The 17,321-nt window shown below is 41.1% G+C and overlaps 2 protein-coding genes across 2 annotated transcripts in view; both read left to right on the top strand.

The window, feature by feature from the left end:
• Positions 1-1,205: 1,205 nt before the first annotated feature.
• LOC109956233 (nuclear receptor subfamily 1 group D member 1-like) lies at positions 1,206-12,112 on the top strand. The gene is made up of 8 exons (XM_020593191.1): positions 1,206-1,793; positions 7,409-7,720; positions 7,825-7,913; positions 8,023-8,167; positions 9,644-10,200; positions 10,304-10,489; positions 10,609-10,819; positions 10,906-12,112. Exons 1-8 carry the CDS (start codon positions 1,775-1,777, stop codon positions 11,100-11,102), a joined length of 1,716 nt encoding a protein of 571 aa, XP_020448847.1. The 5' UTR covers positions 1,206-1,774; the 3' UTR covers positions 11,103-12,112.
• A 2,045-nt stretch (positions 12,113-14,157) lies between these two features.
• Positions 14,158-17,321, top strand: part of LOC109956231 (protein lifeguard 2-like) — a 9,771-nt gene continuing 6,607 nt past the window's right edge. The window contains 1 exon segment of the mRNA XM_020593190.1: positions 14,158-14,164. Coding sequence (XP_020448846.1) covers positions 14,158-14,164 — 7 coding nt within the window.

The following is a 17,321-nucleotide window of genomic DNA, read 5'->3' as shown; positions in this document are numbered from 1 at the left end:
GCTGTTATTTTATTCTTATAATAAGATTAGCAGGCATATTAGAAATAGGCTTTCTTTGATCTGAAATAAAAAAAACTGCAATATTGGCATTGCACATCATAGTTCATGCAAACTAGTATGTTCTAGCCTATTGTATATAACTTTCTATTTGTATTGATTTATTTGTTTTTTTGTATATATATATATATAATTTATGGTTCTTAGGTCTTGGGTGGGGGCGGCACAGTGGCACGGTGGAACAGGTGGTTAGCACTGTTGCCTCACAGCGAGATGGTTCCAGTTCGAGCCCCAGCCAACCCAGGGCCCCTCTGTGTGGAGTTTGCATGTTCTCCCTGTGTTTGCGTGGGTTCTCTCCAGGTGCTCCGGCTTCCTCCCACTGTCCAAAGACATGCAGCATTGGTTGATTGGCATCTCTAAATTGCCCATAGGAGTGATTGTGTGTGTGTGAGTGGTTGTTAGTCTGCGTGTTAGCCCTGCGATGGACTGGCGACCTGTCCAGGGTGTACACCACCTCTCGCCCACAGCCAGCCAGGATTGGCTCCAGCCTCCTGTGACCCCATTTGGGACTAAGCGGTATAGAAAATGGATGGATGGAGGTCTTGGGTGTCTCAGACCCCTCTGGGCCCCGGCCCTTTGCCTGGACACACAAACCTTTTACAAGACTGAGTCATGGGGGACCCAGTGTATAGTTGACACTGTGCAAACATCTAACAAATCAGTGATTAATCAAATTATGTTTCCAAATTATATGAAGGGGCTCACTTTGCCTGACAAATGTCACTTTGCCAGGCTGGTAATCGAGCATTGCTGTCTTGTAATTCAACCCATTATAGTCGGTCCTTATTCAACAACAAGACTGTAAGAAGTCGGGAGATGAAGTAGGAGTAAGACCTCTTGCTTCCTTGTTTCCCACGGGCGCAGGCAAGCAATTAGCATAAAATGTGTGTCAGTAGGGCAGCGCGAGCTCACATGCCATGCGCACATGCTGCAGAGCTTTAAACAGCATACCAATGTCGAAAGAACCCAATGTGCCGTCTCCACGAGCGGCTCTCGTCCAATGAGAAAGTGAGAAAGAGTAAAAACAGTGGGGGCGTGGTGGGGTGGAGGGGATGTTCTCAGAGAGGGAGAGAGAGAGACAGAGAGAGAGAGAGAGAGAGAGAGAGAGCCCTGATACATATCAACAAACAGGCGTCTAAAGGGACACAGAGAGAGAGAGAGAGAGAGAGAGAGACTGGTCACATTTCTCAGGCACCTGAAAACGTGCTGGTTATTTTAGGACGCGTGTTGCTTAATGATGAGTAGGAAGTGTTTAAACTACTTCCACTCTGGTCATGTTTTGATGGTGACTGTACATGGCAAGAAGCTGAAAGCTCCGGGACCTCTGTAATTTAGAGGACCCCTATACAGTAATATCTTACCACAGCCTGGCAACATAAGGTGTGCAGACGGAGAACCGAGCTGCCCTGTGAATCTATTCACCTTGGAAATTATCTGGATCACTAAGACATCCGATCTAATTTCTTTCTTGTTTCTTTGTTTTTCAATTCTAATATTTTGTCTTTGCCGACCGGGTTTTCTCAAGACTCCCAATGCCCTGTGCGCGTTCCTGTTGGTCGAAGCTTTGGGATACACTCTCTATGCCTTGGCAGTTCATGACTCTTTCACCTATACCAACGAAATTCCTCAGTGGCAAGTAGAGATTGTCAGTCCGACTTTAAACGCCAACAGTTCTATAGCACGGAACAACAGAAGACCATCACATCGACTGGAAAACATGGAAAACAGCCCTGGTGGTAAGTCGTCTACGTCTTTTGCTTGAAATTACCGGAAGAATTATTTCAGTGCCAAGAGGAGTTATTTTTGAAAGGGGCATGCAATGGTGCATAAAGGGAACAGATGCCCTATCACCTCTTGACATCAATACGCTAAATCTTTTATAGAAAATATGTGTCTATGTGTGTTGTTGCATCAATCAGTGTCTACATAGAGCAGCTCATATTGCAGAAATGCATTGATGGCTTTGGTTATCTTGCTTAGCTGCACGCTAGTTTAAAATGCTGTGCACAGGATATTATGAAAAAGTGTGAACATGAAACAGCTCTGTCGCTGCAGCACTAAACCTTTTGGATAGGACCTATTAAGCATTGTTTGCATCCTAATGTCTGACTGTGCCCGCCTGCACGCACATGGATAATGTAGGCTATAGTTTGAGGAGAATTTCCAGCATGTACCATCGCCAAGTGCTTATGGGCTGCAGACAGAGTGAGTGAGCTGTGCGCGGAGAGGGGAGTTCTCTCTTGTCAGTTTTTGCGGCGGGCTTCCGATTCTCTACTTGTAAACAAACTCACGTGCAGCAGGACTTTAAATGCCCCTCGACCAGACACATTCTTTAGCCAGAGCAGATAGCCCAACTCCATTGACTTTATTCTCATATTTCTCGTCAGATAAGGTGAACCACATACTGATTTTATATGGGTGCTTCATATTGTGCGTCTAGTTCCATTAAGTCGTGGGCGAACTAGTTGCAACTGAGGCATAAAGAGGAAATTATAAAGTGTGAATAGTTACTTTGTTGACTCATGAGATTCATTTAGGTCAAGTTGGTTGCAATCCACTAAATCTTTGGCTGAGGCGTATTTGTTTCCCAAACACATGTGAGCAGAATAGGTCAGGGAACAGTCACGCCCACAGAGTCAAAGCAAGCAGCTTAATCGCTGCCAAGGTTTCCACCCATGTAGGCTACTGGCCGAGACTTTAAGGGCAGTGCTTGGAGTAAACACACAGTTCTGCCAGGATTTGAATCATGCTCGTTGTAGTGGGAGGGAGCTGCACATGAATGAGGAGTGGGATCATAGACTATCTTACTCATAAAACAAGCGCTCACCACCCATTTTAAACAATTTCCCGCTAATTCTATGGCTTAGTAACATATTTATATACGCTACAGTGCAATAATATGAACAGTTTGTCGTTTTTTTTTTTTGTCAGAGCATTAAAGAACTGAACAGATGTGGACTGGACAAGCTAATGTTAATAGGAATATATCTATCCATCCACCCATCCATTATCTATACCGCTTATCCTGAAAAGGCTGGAGTGGGTGTGGGTGGGGGGGCTGGAGCCCATCCCAGCTGACATTGGGTAAGAGGCGGGGTACACCCTGGACAGTTTGCCAGTCCATCATAGGGCTGACACTTATAGACAGACAACCACACACACTCCTATGGGCAATTTAGAGTCACCAATTAACCTAAGCTGCATGTCTTTGGACTAAAGGGGTGGGGGGGGTGGGGGGGGGGGGGCGGGAGCCAATCCCAGCTGACATTGGGCGAGAGGTGGGGAACACCCTGGACGGGTCTTAATAGGAATCTGTCACAGCAAAAATATAGGCCAATGATTCAAAATCGAACGGCCATAGGCTGCCAGACAAGTATATCATAAGGTACAATGACGTCACTACTAATATTAATCACATAAATACCGATAGGAAATAAAATAACGGTGCTACCCTTACAGTAGACATAATATGCTAATAATACAGAGCAAAGATGGAAAATGTAGATAAATATTCCTTTTCACCTGCTCTCCCTCCCCAGCGCACCCTGGGTAGAAACAGTCGTGATAATGTTAGAAACCATGCGCCTGATTTTTGAAACACAGCTGCCCTGCCTCGAGCACGTGTATACAGCTTCAGCATCCACGTGCCGCGCATGATTCCCAGGCACCTCGCCGCTCGCGGTCGTTCCTCTCCATCGCGCGCGCACTGCTCGCGCTCAGCTCGCACGGGGATTCCTCTTCCTTTACCGAGAGCTTGGTCAGTGGGTCATAGAGGTTTAGCAGCATCTTACTCGATCCTGGTTATTTTACCTGGTTTTAAATGTTCATTAGAAGATACAGTGACCCATTAAACACGTGAGATATTCATATTTGGTGTCTGGAAGGACATATTAACCTACATTTGGCTGCATTAAATCTTGGTTTTTGGTGGCAAGGTCAAGCAGCTCCTTTTACTGCGCATACAAAAACCACTAACCATTTATGTCAGTGGAATACTGCAACAATAGTACTTTGAATGCTAACAATGACCCGGTTGCCTATTATTTGAGCAGTGGGTGGTATTCACAAAATAAGCCTTCTTTGTTTGATTTTATTGTCCATACATAAATCAGTGACATTAAAAACAAACAAAATAACATAATAAAGATGTTGAATCTGTGGTTCAGTGTGATTTTGTTTGTCTATTTTGGTGATTGTGGGATATAATTTAATAATATTTTTCTGCAGCACTGAATGATGATGTATTGTTCTGTGATCCACGTTTACCATTTACTCTTCCATGTTTTTGTTGAAATGAACATTTTGAGTGCTGTGGGGATGTTCAAAACGAGTGGCCTATTCACACAAATGTAACATTAGAGTGAAAGGGGTGAATGACAAAACAGGTTCTAAATGGTTAGAAAAAAAGCTAGAGGCGAGCCGATGTTTTTCAGCTCCACTGAGAATAAATAGGATTTTCCACTGAGTGTACTGATGTTTACCAACATCAGGTGCTGTTATTAGTTGTAGGCCTAACTGCTGTCTGCTTCTTTCCCCCTAATTGTGTTTGTCTGGTTTTATAGATGTCAAAAGGAAGATAAATGCATTAATAAGTCATTAATAAGTACTTGAATCATCAGTTAATACCTTGACCATTATGAGTCCTATTTAGTGTCTTATGGGACGCACATACAAGCATTCAACCATTTCTTTAACTTTACTGATTGAAGATTTAACTGTATTATTACTATGATGAATATGGGTGTATTAATAGTTCAACAAATAAACTTTAAATATAGCTCAGAAACCTGTCAAGAAATCGCCATGGCTGTTTAATGGTCATTCCTAATGTAACCTCCACCATTTAGATAAATTACCTTCTGACCTAAAAGCACGCGTGTTGCCTTGAGGTCTTTAATTATAGAAAAAGATACGCATCACTTGCAAAATATTTATTTACATGAATGCGTCACAGGTATAATTCATACTAGCAGCAACAATAAGGTTAATATTGAGCTCCGATGCCACTCCTGAAACCAAATTCCTTGTGGTCATCAGCTTGACACATGATCACACAACTAGCTAATTTGCATTAAAGATCAAGCTTGATTGAAATACCAGATAGTATTTCTAACCAAGGATCAAGTATAACCTGCTTCTTCCAGTTTATGAGGCGACATGATATGAGCATGTATACACAAACTGACTGCTGTGCATGTATGCCCAGGGGAGGACTGGCATATGGAGGGGTGGATAAGTGTTTTGTGTATTCTGTAGTTCCTAATGGCTGTATGTACATCCACAGCTCACATGTTGGAACCTCTGCCTGGGGACAGTGGGAATGATCCCCAGAGCTCATTCTGTCACCCAGTCAAATTTGGCTCCAAGAGAATGTGACTGTTATTAGTGTAAAAAGTGGGTGCAGAGCTCACATGACGGTGGAGTGTGATCCCTGTGCTCTGCAGGTGATGCACATGTTTTCTCTTTCTCACACAAACACACCTGTCTAATGCTGGAACTGCCAAAACACATGAGCTGTCAAGCCCAAAGCACCTTATATGCTGTGTTGACACGTGTGAGCAGTGGAATTAAGGAGGCACTTAAGGGCCTAAACAGAAATGCAACACGTGTTTTCTCAAGGAGAGGAAGCATGAGAGACTAGGGAAGCCTTTTCTCAGATGATTCAAGGTGCTTGAGAGGAAATTTACACAGAACAACACAGTATAACAATGTAGTAAGTAATAGCACTTCAAGGGTGGTGATGCTACTTCAGATAACACTGACATTACAGTTCAAATAGCCATCTTTTACTTGTTTGGCAGGATAGAATAGGATATCTGATATATGCTGTGCAACAGTAAAAAGCTGCCTGATAGTCACCCACGAAGTGCGGTCATGATCATCATGATATGAGCCCAGTGTTGCAAAGTGAAAGGAGCAGAGAATTTTAAGCATGCTGTTTTTGCATATTTCTATTAAAGTATTAATTGGACACTAGACATAGTGATCTAACAAAAAGGGGAGCAGCGTGAACTGAATATGAGCATCATCACAGATATATCAATTCTCAAAGTAATTAATTTCTGCAATAAATTATATACTGCACTAGTTGGTGGTTCTTGTTTTATTATAACAATCCTATGCATACAGAGAGTAGGATTAGCCTTAAATATAGGTTTATTAAGTTTTGTGTTTGCTTAAAACCCCCTAAGCAAATCATTTTGACATGTCAAAACAGTTGCCATACAGCAACATCGTGACTGTGACTCTCTGCATAGGCTCTATAGAATGCATTGACCTAAGGCGTCTGTGCCCTGCTTGCTTCCCCCTACATCTGTTGTCACAACACTAAAGCCTCCTCTGTTCCAAACGTGATCCTAGCGCTTGTTATTGTACTGCTGCTGTTGTCTACACGGGACTGCGTAAAGAGCCTTGTGAGCCGGGCGGGAACTGTGTCAAGAGTCCATGTGAGCTCCCGGTCAGGTGGCTGGCAGATAGATAGATCTGCAGACCCAGAGCCAGAGGAGGGAGGGAAAGGGAGGCAGGAGGGGATAAGGATAGAGAAGAAGGGAGGGTGTGGGAGTAGAGGAGAAAAGACTCAGCGTTGAGAGCGAGCACCCAGAGAGTTGGCTGGCTCAGCCTGCACGTGAGGTGCAGTCTTTCATCTTCAAGCAAGAACACTGTCTGCTGACAAGGCGGGTGGATGGGTGTAGTGTTGAGGAGTAATAGGACATTTCCGACTTGATGTGACATCCTGAAACAAAAGAACACTATCATTTCAGTTTCCTATTCCATATAGAGTTTGTAATGTCTGTATAACATCTTGATATATCAATGGCTTTGATAAGATAAAAAGCTATTGTATCAAAGAAATGCAGTCTACCTTATCAAACCAAACATTTTAGCAACAGTGTTATTTAAACAAGTGTAGTCTGTGTATGGATGTTGGTTCAGCAAACAAGGATTTTTATCTTGCCTTGTAACTGTGTATTTAGTATAATTTATTCAAAAAACACTCTCCAGGGTGCTTCCAAGATGCCAAAGTATTATTAATCAGTTAAAGCAACACGCAGGTTGTGCAAGTGTTTTGTGATTGGCATGAAAAAGCCTTTTTTTTTTCTTTGATTATCTAACAGTCTAGAAACCAAAAAGAGTCTGCACATAATATCCAGGTCAGAGCTGTTGTTGATCTAGCTGTGACATTGTTTTATAAATTATTCATCAGATCAAATTTCTATTGTCCCAGCATGATCAGGGTTTTGTATGCGTTGGTGAAACTGCCGCATAAGCACCTCGATCTGCATTGTCTGTGTGAAAAAGGACCCAGATGAAGATCGGTAAACAGAATTCTCGCCACTCTCTGTTCTTCCAGGTGGTGTTATCTTGTATGCCGGCTCATCTGGCAGTGCCAGCCCAAGCCCTGGCAGCCCTTCAAGTGGATACCAGACCCAGTCGCCCTCCTCCCACTCACAGCCTTCATCCCCTGAGGGTGTCTCCTTCCAGGAGATTGGGGTCCTGAAGCAGAGAAAGGAACAAGGGGGAGGAACTCCTTCCCCAAAAATGGTCTTCCAGTTTCCTGAAGTAAACAATGATAAAGTCGCCCAAGTTACAACAGTATCATCGGCAAACTACAATCATCCCACGGTGGCCAAAAGATCTTGTGGCTTCACTGGCACATTCACCAGTAAGTACAACTTGCTGCCCTCCATCCTGTTCTCCTCTGTTTACCTCTCTGCACTTTGTCATTGTTTTTCTGTCTTTGATGATGGATGTATGCTTCTTTCGTAGAGACTGGAGGTATGGTGCTTCTGTGTAAGGTGTGTGGGGACATCGCATCTGGGTTTCATTATGGTGTGCACGCCTGCGAGGGCTGCAAGGTGAGACTGAACAAAGACAGCGTTATGTCATGTCTTTCTTTTCAATAGGTGCACACACTGACACAGGAGATATGCCTTCAAGTCTTTATTCTTCTTGTGCCTCCTGCAGGGCTTCTTCAGACGCAGCATTCAGCAGAACATTCACTACAAGATGTGTGTAAAGAATGAAAACTGTCTCATCATGCGCATGAACCGAAACCGGTGCCAGCATTGCCGCTTTAAGAAGTGTCTCTCCGTGGGCATGTCTAGAGATGGTGAGAGACTGTGTTCATGTTCTCAAAGAAAATCAGACGTATGGCAACTAAAACTGTTTCTTCTTTTTTGTTTCTCAGTGTAAAGAAGAAGATTAATTGCTAAATGTAATGCAGGCTTACACTGAGAAGCAGAAAATGTTAATAAAAAGTCAAAATCTATTCCTGTTGTTTAACAAAAAGATTATTCCACTGTTGAAATTTTTGAGCTGGTGTCGCCCCTAATCAAAAAACATCCTTTTCTCTTCATATTTGTTTCCTCTACATTCTCCTCCCCTTGTCTTTTGTTCCCTTCTGCACCCCTCTCTCCTCTCCCTGTCGTCTGATTTATGGCAAGAGGAGCTCGAGAGTCCCAGTTGTCATCAGTCATGGAGAAACTGTGACTTATAGTTTATTTGTGGAACTGGGGCACAAAGTTGTTAATTACCTTGTGTTCCCCAAGACATACAACCGTACCTGCTAATTTTCAACACTGATATTTACTATCATTCCATATATAATGTTATTCTAAGCTGTTAATCATAAAACAGTGTTCGACTTGAAATTAAACTAATAATTCTACAGCTAACCTACGCTTCTGCTGTGTTTCACAGGAGTCTAATCTCTTGAGATATGGCTAAACTAGGTGATAATAAATCATGGTTTTCTGGAGCAAACACTTTTTAGTTGACCCCCCAAAAAAGCTAGACTTTGGGAATGAAAAATCATCTGCTAATTCACAAGTTCAAAACAGGGAAAATTCCATTTTCTGTACAGGCACACAACTTAAATTGAAACAGTAAATGTAATGTTGATTATTGGTTCTACCCAAGCCCACAGTAATAATGTTATACACCCCACTGTGACAGCATACCTGCTCACAAATGAATCTTTGATCATCCAGTTTTTTCACCTTTGACTCTTGGTCTATTTACCTCTTCTATCTTGTGTTTTTGACCTTTCCACCACTCACCCGCTCTGTCATTTTACCAATGACATCACGCTCATTGCTGCTACCCCAGTGACCTACTTTAATGGGAAAAGAGAGAACGAGTGCTCAACTGAAAGAAGGGGATCGAGAGGAGGGGGAGGTGGTGTAGCATAGAGCATACTATAAATAGGGCTGTCAGTGTAGGTGTGGTATTGAAAAAAGGGGGGAAGGGAAGACTGCAAAGACTGGAGAGGAGGATGAGGAAGGTGGAGGTGGAGGTGGAGATGAAGGCTTTAACATCTGTATTGTGGTGAAACAGCTGTGATGGAGATAGAAGAGAGGTTTTGGGATTAGAAATCCATGCAGAAATTACAGTTAGTGTCAGATGTTGAATTCATATTGGAGCAAGAACTGAGTGTTGGTTTTGTAGATTGTATTTTATCTTTTAACAGTTGCTGTCTGTGTTCCTGCTGCTGAATGTATTAATTAAAGTGCTGCCAGTAAGAAGCTGGCAGTGATACCCATGCTTGATGACTGTAAATGCTAACAGCTCACTTCTGGTTTCTCAGCTGTGCGTTTTGGCCGTATTCCCAAGCGGGAGAAGCAGAGGCTACTGGATGAGATGCAGAGTTATATGAACAGTCTCAACGACTCAGCTTCCATAGAGATGGAGGTGTCACCTCCTCCTGATGGCCCATGTAGCCCACAGAACCAGACGAATGAAGTTTCCATATCGCAGTCTTACCGCAGCTTAATGAACGGTGATGAGAAGCCACTTAAGATGGCTGCTGGCAACAACAACGTCGGCACTTCCTCTCTCCAGAGCAACTCAGTAAAGGAACCCACCTTGCCTAGCACAAGAACCCAAACACCGAACACAGTTCAGGGTGAGCAGGAAAACCTGACATCAAGCTACGGCATCCCTACGAACTGCCCTGTTGCTCCCAGTAACAACGAAAACTTCACTAACATTAACATTGACAACACCAAGTACAGCTTCTCCGCTGGTGCCCAGTGCCCCATCAGTGGGAGCCTATCGTCTCAGTCCTATCCAGCCAGTCAGAACAGCGACACCCAGAACCAAAACCCCTGCCCCTGGAAGCTAAATGGAGGCACCAAAGTTCTGGTGAGACTTGGTGTTTTATTTTTGAGGATGTGAATATCTATCAATTTAATGTGAATAAAAATCCCTAATGCTTCTCTTATCCTCTTCTCTCTGTCTCCTGCAGGCATGTCCACTCAACTCATGTCCTGTGGCTCCAGCCAGTCATTCCAGTCAGAAGGTGTGGGAGTCGTTCTCCCACTGCTTCACCCCTGCTGTTAAGGAAGTAGTGGAGTTTGCAAAGAGCATCCCAGGCTTCCAGACTCTTAGCCAGCATGATCAGGTCATGCTGCTCAAGTCTGGCACTTTCCAGGTACGCCCATTTAAATACAATTTGTCTGTTGGCTTTGGAAGTCTATATTTAGCTTCCTTCCTTTTCCCTTGATGTTGTGATTTGATTCTGATATTGACCTGATCTCGTTCTGTTCACAGGTTCTGATGGTGAGATTCTGCTCATTGTTTGACCCCAAGGAGAGAACTGTGACCTTCCTGAACAGGCAGACGTACTCATTGGCATCACTGAGGGCTCTTGGCATGGGCTCCTTATTGGACGCCATGTTTGACTTCAGTGAGAAGCTAGGGTCTTTGGGTCTGGAGCCAGATGAGATGGCTCTTTTTATGGCTGTCGTGCTCGTGTCAGCCGGTAAGACATACATATGCACATGAGCATGTACAGTACACAGGCACATTTACTCATATCTAACACCACTTTTTCCTCCCTTTCTTCAGACCGCTCAGGTATAGTGGAGGTGGGAGCAGTGGAGCAGCTGCAGGAAAATCTAATAAAAGCTCTGCGCTCTCTCATCACCAGTCGCCGCCCAGATGATAGCACACTTTTCCCCAAGTTGCTGCTACGTCTGCCAGACCTGCGCACCCTGAACAACCAACACTCTGACAAACTTTTAGCTTTCCGCATTGACCCTTGAGTTCAGATCACTTTCAGCTTACTGTATCTGCTTTGGGGAACCTGCCTGCTCACCATACGTGCCAGGTCTGCCACATAAAGTACACTGGCCTCTGCATGCTGGATAGTTGTTGTGGGCAATATGGCAAGTTTGATGCTGTGAGAGAGCAGACTTGAAAAAATATCAGTAAAAGAATGGAGGCACAGCATGAGGTGGAGGCTCCTGAACTGAAATTGCTCTCTTCTCCAGTTGCTTCCAGGAATACTAAAATAAATAAATAGAAATTTAAATATATACTACAGTATGTTCTTCCTTGGGTTCTTCAAGTTGACATCAAATTACCAAGTCATCACCTCCCCCTCCTGGAGTTTGTCAGAGACAGTATTGCTCTGAAGACCAAAAAGAAACAGAGAGCCTGTTGGTCCTCACTAGACTTGTCCTCCTATCCTAGCTCACAGAGCTAACAAGAAAGTTGCCTATACTCTTGTCCAGCCGGGGGGGGCCTGTACAAATACTCATTAACTTTGATTTCTTACTCTACATTCATGCTACAAGTGTAAAATGCACTTTCCATACACTGAGAAACCTCTTAAATCACTATATTATATAGCAATAGAAATGTCTAACATACAATGCCCTGTTAAAAATGACATAAGCTATTTTCAATACACCATATGGGAAATCTTTATGAAAATCACCCATTTGTGATTGAGAAATGCAAACATTTTTAAGAAATGAAAGTAAGTTGTAATGTATTTGTATGTGGTATGGTCATGGAGAAGTTATTGGTCATTTTAGACCATGTCTGATGGGTTATATGATAAGGTGTTCTGTTGTAAATTTTGTATATAATCTTTATTCTTGGTTCATATCCTTGTTAGTTTGCAGATTCTTAGATATGTAAATGAAGTTAGTATTGAAATTACTGTATGTCTTATGTAATAGATTGCTTTACAGACTGCATTTGAACCCTGCGCTCTGAGTATAAACTTTTTATTTGAAGATATATAATTGAAATAAATGTATTGTCAACTGGCTACATCATGTTGTGAATATTTTGTAAATGATTTATGGTTACACCATAGAGTACCATTATTAAATAGGGTTATATAGCATTTTTTCATCTTTTTCATTTTCCTTAATGCAATTCAACTATCAGCATTGCTGAAGCATACTATGGAGCCGTAACCTAGCAACAGAAGCAATCAGCCAATCCTGCTCCAGGTCAGAGACCCATTAGGGGTTTTATTATTAACAAGAAGCATCACTTGATTTTTGCGTGTGTGATAACAAGTAAATGCATGATGTTCTTTGATGATTTTGTTTAGAGTGGAGACTATAAGCAGCCACTGGGTGAATTCTATTCAGTGATATGTGCAGAATAGGTTAATATGAGACACACACATGCACATTGTCTGGAGGCAAACAGTCATGGTTCTAGACAGAACAAGGAGTCCTTGCCACAGTTATCCCTGTGGTCTAGTGGAAAGTCTGAGAAAATCATATTTGTGTAAATATGGGGTAACGCTTTCCTTAAACAGCAACTCTGGCCTTTGGAATTTTCCATTATGTCAGACTGAAGTGGACACACAAACCCTGTTCATATTTATAGATTTATTTGTAATTGCCTTCTTCACTTTTTGACTGCTCACCACTTTTGGGAATCACTACAACCCACATGTGATTTGGCTGAGGTTTTTGTGTTCCTATCCTTGCAACTAGACAAAGAGTGCACTGGTTTGTGCAAACCAAGTGGTTCCCCATCCAAATATTAACCAGCCTTAACCATCCTTAGCTTTAAAGATAAGATGAGTCAGAACCAGAACAATGCTGCTAATATCAAACAAATACATTTCATACAGTAGAAACGCACAGATTCATATTTATATTTCTAGTCTCCTAGAGGTAAGTATGATTAACTTCTCTCCCCTTATGCATATTTTTAGTTCAAACATTCAGGATAACTCTAAGTAACAGCATGTACAGATGGGTGGCAAATAAAAGGAAGAACCTGCATACTGTAAATGCATGGTCTCTTCCAGGAAGACAGTACCCCCATCCGCAGGACACAAGGGGTCAGTGAATGGTTTGATGAGTATGAAAATGGTGAATCATATGCTGTGGCCTTCACATTCAATAGATCTCAACCCAGTTGGACATCTCTGGGACATTTCGGAACGACGTGTTAAAATACCAAATGAGGGAATATCTTCTGTAAGAATGATGCTCATCCCTCCAGTAGAGTCCAGAGACTTGTAGAGTCAATGCCAAGGTGCACTGAAGCTGTTACTGAGACACTTTATGTTGGGTTTTTCTGTAATTTGTCACCTATCTGTATTTCCCTTGGTGCCAAAAGCTGTCCTCTGCCCTCCACATATTTGAACGTTTAGTCTCATGCTGCATCGAGACTGAACATCATCTACAGTAAGAGTCGTGTCTCTCTTGGTGTTCTGACAAAACCAGTGTTCCAGTCATTTCCACAGATCATGTTGAGGTCTTCATATGCCATCTACTGGACAGTACGATAACAGCAGGAACACATTTTAGCCATGATATAATTTTACAATTTAAATGGACTTGATCTTCTTAAATTTTTAACACTGTGAACCCCAGCTTACAAGTCAATATTAACAAGTTAATGTGTAAAAATTTTAATTGTAACATTTACAACTCCACAAAATGGTAAACTCCATCTGTTAATGTAGATCATTAATATCATTTAAAACTCCAGAACAACTACTAAATGGGCCTTGTGGTGGTGACACTGCTTTCTCAAGAAGAAGAGTATAGTTTACGTAAAAATGGTTTGCTATTCCTGTCTTTACACGAGTCTTAGACCCCACTCAGTAAAGGCTTTGATGTTTTAAATGCAAAACAACCAAATATACTGTATAAATAACTTAACAATTTTAACATTATCCTTGTAATAATAAAATTCAAAGATTAGTTCTAAATGTCTCAAGTAGGTTTCATATTATTAAGATTTAACTGAGATGTTGCTGGTTTTTGTGTGAAACAAACATTTGAAACCAGAAGACGTTTACATTCATTTTGTTTACCTTGTAAAAATTGTTGGATGAAAGGTAAGTTTGGTCATAATATCCTTTCATAACTCATAGCAACTGACAGAGATAGGATTTTGTGGAAAGTAGGAGATCTATTCCTCTACACCCATGGCAATCCCCAAAGACAGTGATGTAGACTATATCACATCTTTGTCTGACACAGAGCTTTATTTTCTTGTCTTCTGGTCCTATCTGGTGGCCTTGAGCAGCAAGTGAGTACAGAATTTCATGTAACTTTATTTTTAATGTTTTAAAGGGAAGACTGGATGAGGTTTAACAAATGGCCCAAGAGCTTAGAGGGCCCCTGGGCCAGAGCTTCAGTTTGAACTGACTGTTAATATTTCTTGTTGAAAAGTCACTCAAATGACTTGAAAAACACACAAAACAACCACAAAGAGACACAAACCTACTACAAAGACATGCAAAACAACAACAAATAGATGCAGAGTGACTGCAAAGAGACTCAAAACTACAATGAGGCACAAATCAGATGAAAAACAACCACAATGGGTCACAGAAATACTACAAAAATAATGTATGACTGCAAATACATGGTCTCAAGAAATGTATAACATAATTTTGGGTCTTTTTTGGTCTGGGGTTCTTGCAATGGCACAAGAAATGAGCAGTAGAGGGGTGGGGTCTTTTTTTTACATGTCTGCACCCAGGGAACCATTGTCTCATAATCTGTCCATGCCCTCATCACATTATTTTTCACTGTAGCTGGCAGTTGTTTGCAGTACAAAAGCTTAACAGCCCAGCTGCTAAAAGTAACATTTCCCTCGGGATTTGGTGAACAACAAAAACCAACATACAAATGTGTAAATATTGGACTTAGATTCATCAAATGGCCAAAAGTGAATGACAATGGTCCTTTATAACTGCTGGGTGTACAAATAGCCAACTGTTTGCTAGCAAGTTTGCCTTAAGCACGTGGTGATTGAACTCACTTGTTTCAGCTGTCCCTAAGTGGCCTGAAAAAAAGTTATTATCGTTATGCAAATTCTGTTTGTTCATACTGATTGTACGTGTTGGTTCATATGCCCTGAGGCATTCAGTCTAATGTTTAAAATTGTAGAGTTCAGTTCATCTAAATTCACAGTGAATGGATGAATAATTGAATGAATATATATACATATGTAGCAGCAATATATTACTTTACAAAGGCGAAGTGCAATAACTATGCAAACAGTGAAACTGGGAAAACATGTTTAGTTTTTGGACTGTCCATAATGCATTGATGTAATTTCTTAGGCAGATATTTTCATTTATAAAAACCATGACCACTGATCTCACTTATGAGGCCAAAAAATGCAGATACTGCATGTTTCCTTTGTATGGCCTTAAACAATTATAGGTATTGCAAAAGCAAAGTGTACTATCTATTCTCTAAATATGTTCTCTCTATATGTTATTCAAACATGTGGGCTCATTTACAAGTATTATTCTTAGAACTTCAGAGTTGCCTATTTGTGCTATCTGCCCTCAGAAAGATGAACCTCAATGAAATATAAACTTTTTGCTGGCTCACTGCTGTTATTCAGCTGTTATTGAGATGATATTAGCTGTCTAATAATATGGAGGTATGTCCCAGTCAAGAAGCACGGACAGGATTATCAGTCGGATTATCACGAGGTTGTCAGAGTGAATACTGCTTTAAGGAAGCAGGTAGGCTAGGACATTTGTCTGTCTGTGTGTAATTCGCTAGCAGCTACCTAGCTAGCTAAATGCTGGCTAACTGGCAATAATAACGCTGTCATGTGCCAAACTAGTCGTTCATATTTTGTTGTTGTTTTAATACAATTTTTTTGTGTGAATTTGCGTTTCTGTCCTAATTTTACTATCAATGTACCAAATCATAGTGTCATTTTAACTCCTTTTGGTAGGTGGTTAGTTGTGTGTGAGAAGTGCTGGCTTGCAGTGATCTGGACAAGATTGGTTTTTGCCTGGATTTTGTAGTTACTGCAAATTTAACACTCTATTTTCTCTGAAACGGAATCCATTTCCAGTCTTAACTCAGTTTTGACCAAATGCCTAGATAATTGCCTTTGTACTGCAGTATAGCAGTATGCATAGCACACATCACATACATTTAAGTGTCTCCAATCTCTGTGATGTCATTATGGATCATAGTAGGGGAAAAGCCTGAAATTTGATCAGTAGTTTTTGTCTTTGTTCTTATGGTACACCATGATCTATATGACACAAAATGGATTATAAAAAAAGCACATTTCTTTAAAATCTTGCTTAAAAGCATTTAGGTTTTTTTTTCTAATTGTCTTCTTGGTAAAGCACAGAACAGTAAAATGAATACTAGTACAAGTAGATCAAAGGTGCATGTTTTCTGGTAAATCCCATTATTGTTGTGTGTAAAGGTTATGTTTGTGCACCATAATGTTCTTAACTTGTGATAGTGATGGTATCACTATGATAACTGTTAAATGGGTAATTGAGGAGATATGCAAACCATTAACCCATATTTTTAACATGTCGTTTCGACTTGGTCAGTTCCCTAATAATATGAAAATAGCAAAGGTTATTCCACTGTATAAATCTGGTGATAAGCACAACTTCACAAATTATAGACCGGTTTCTCTGTTGTCACAATTTTCGAAAAACTCTTTAATAACAGATTAGATACATTTATTGATAAACATAAAATCCTCTCTGATTGTCAGTATGGTTTTAGGTCGAACCGATTGACATCTTTGGCCATTACCGACCTGATGGAGGACATTACAAGTGCTATGGATGAGAAGAAATACACGATAGGAATATTTATTGACCTAAAAAAGGCATTTGACACAATCAATCATGAATTATTAATGGACAAGTTAGAAAAATATGGGATCAGAGGAGTGGCTCTGAATTGGATTAGTAGTTATTTGACACAGAGGCGTCAATTTGTGAAGTTGGGTGAATACCAATCGAGTGAGCTGGATATTGTATGTGGAGTGCCTCAGGGTTCTGTTTTGGGACCTAAATTATTTATATTATGCATTAATGATATATGCAAGGTTTCTGATTTAGTGAAAGTGGTTTTGTTTGCTGATGACACTACCATATGGGCATCGGGTGAAAACCTACAGCAACTCTCTGGACGGGTTTCACAGGAACTTGAGAAGATAAAGAAATGGTGTGATAGTAATATTCTATCTCTGAATATGGATAAAAC

Source organism: Monopterus albus, unplaced genomic scaffold (genome assembly GCF_001952655.1).
Source record: "Monopterus albus unplaced genomic scaffold, M_albus_1.0 scaffold18.1, whole genome shotgun sequence".
Classification (NCBI taxonomy): Eukaryota; Metazoa; Chordata; class Actinopteri; order Synbranchiformes; family Synbranchidae; genus Monopterus; species Monopterus albus.
Note: the sequence above shows the minus strand (reverse complement) of the source record. Positions and strands in the feature narration are given on the sequence as shown.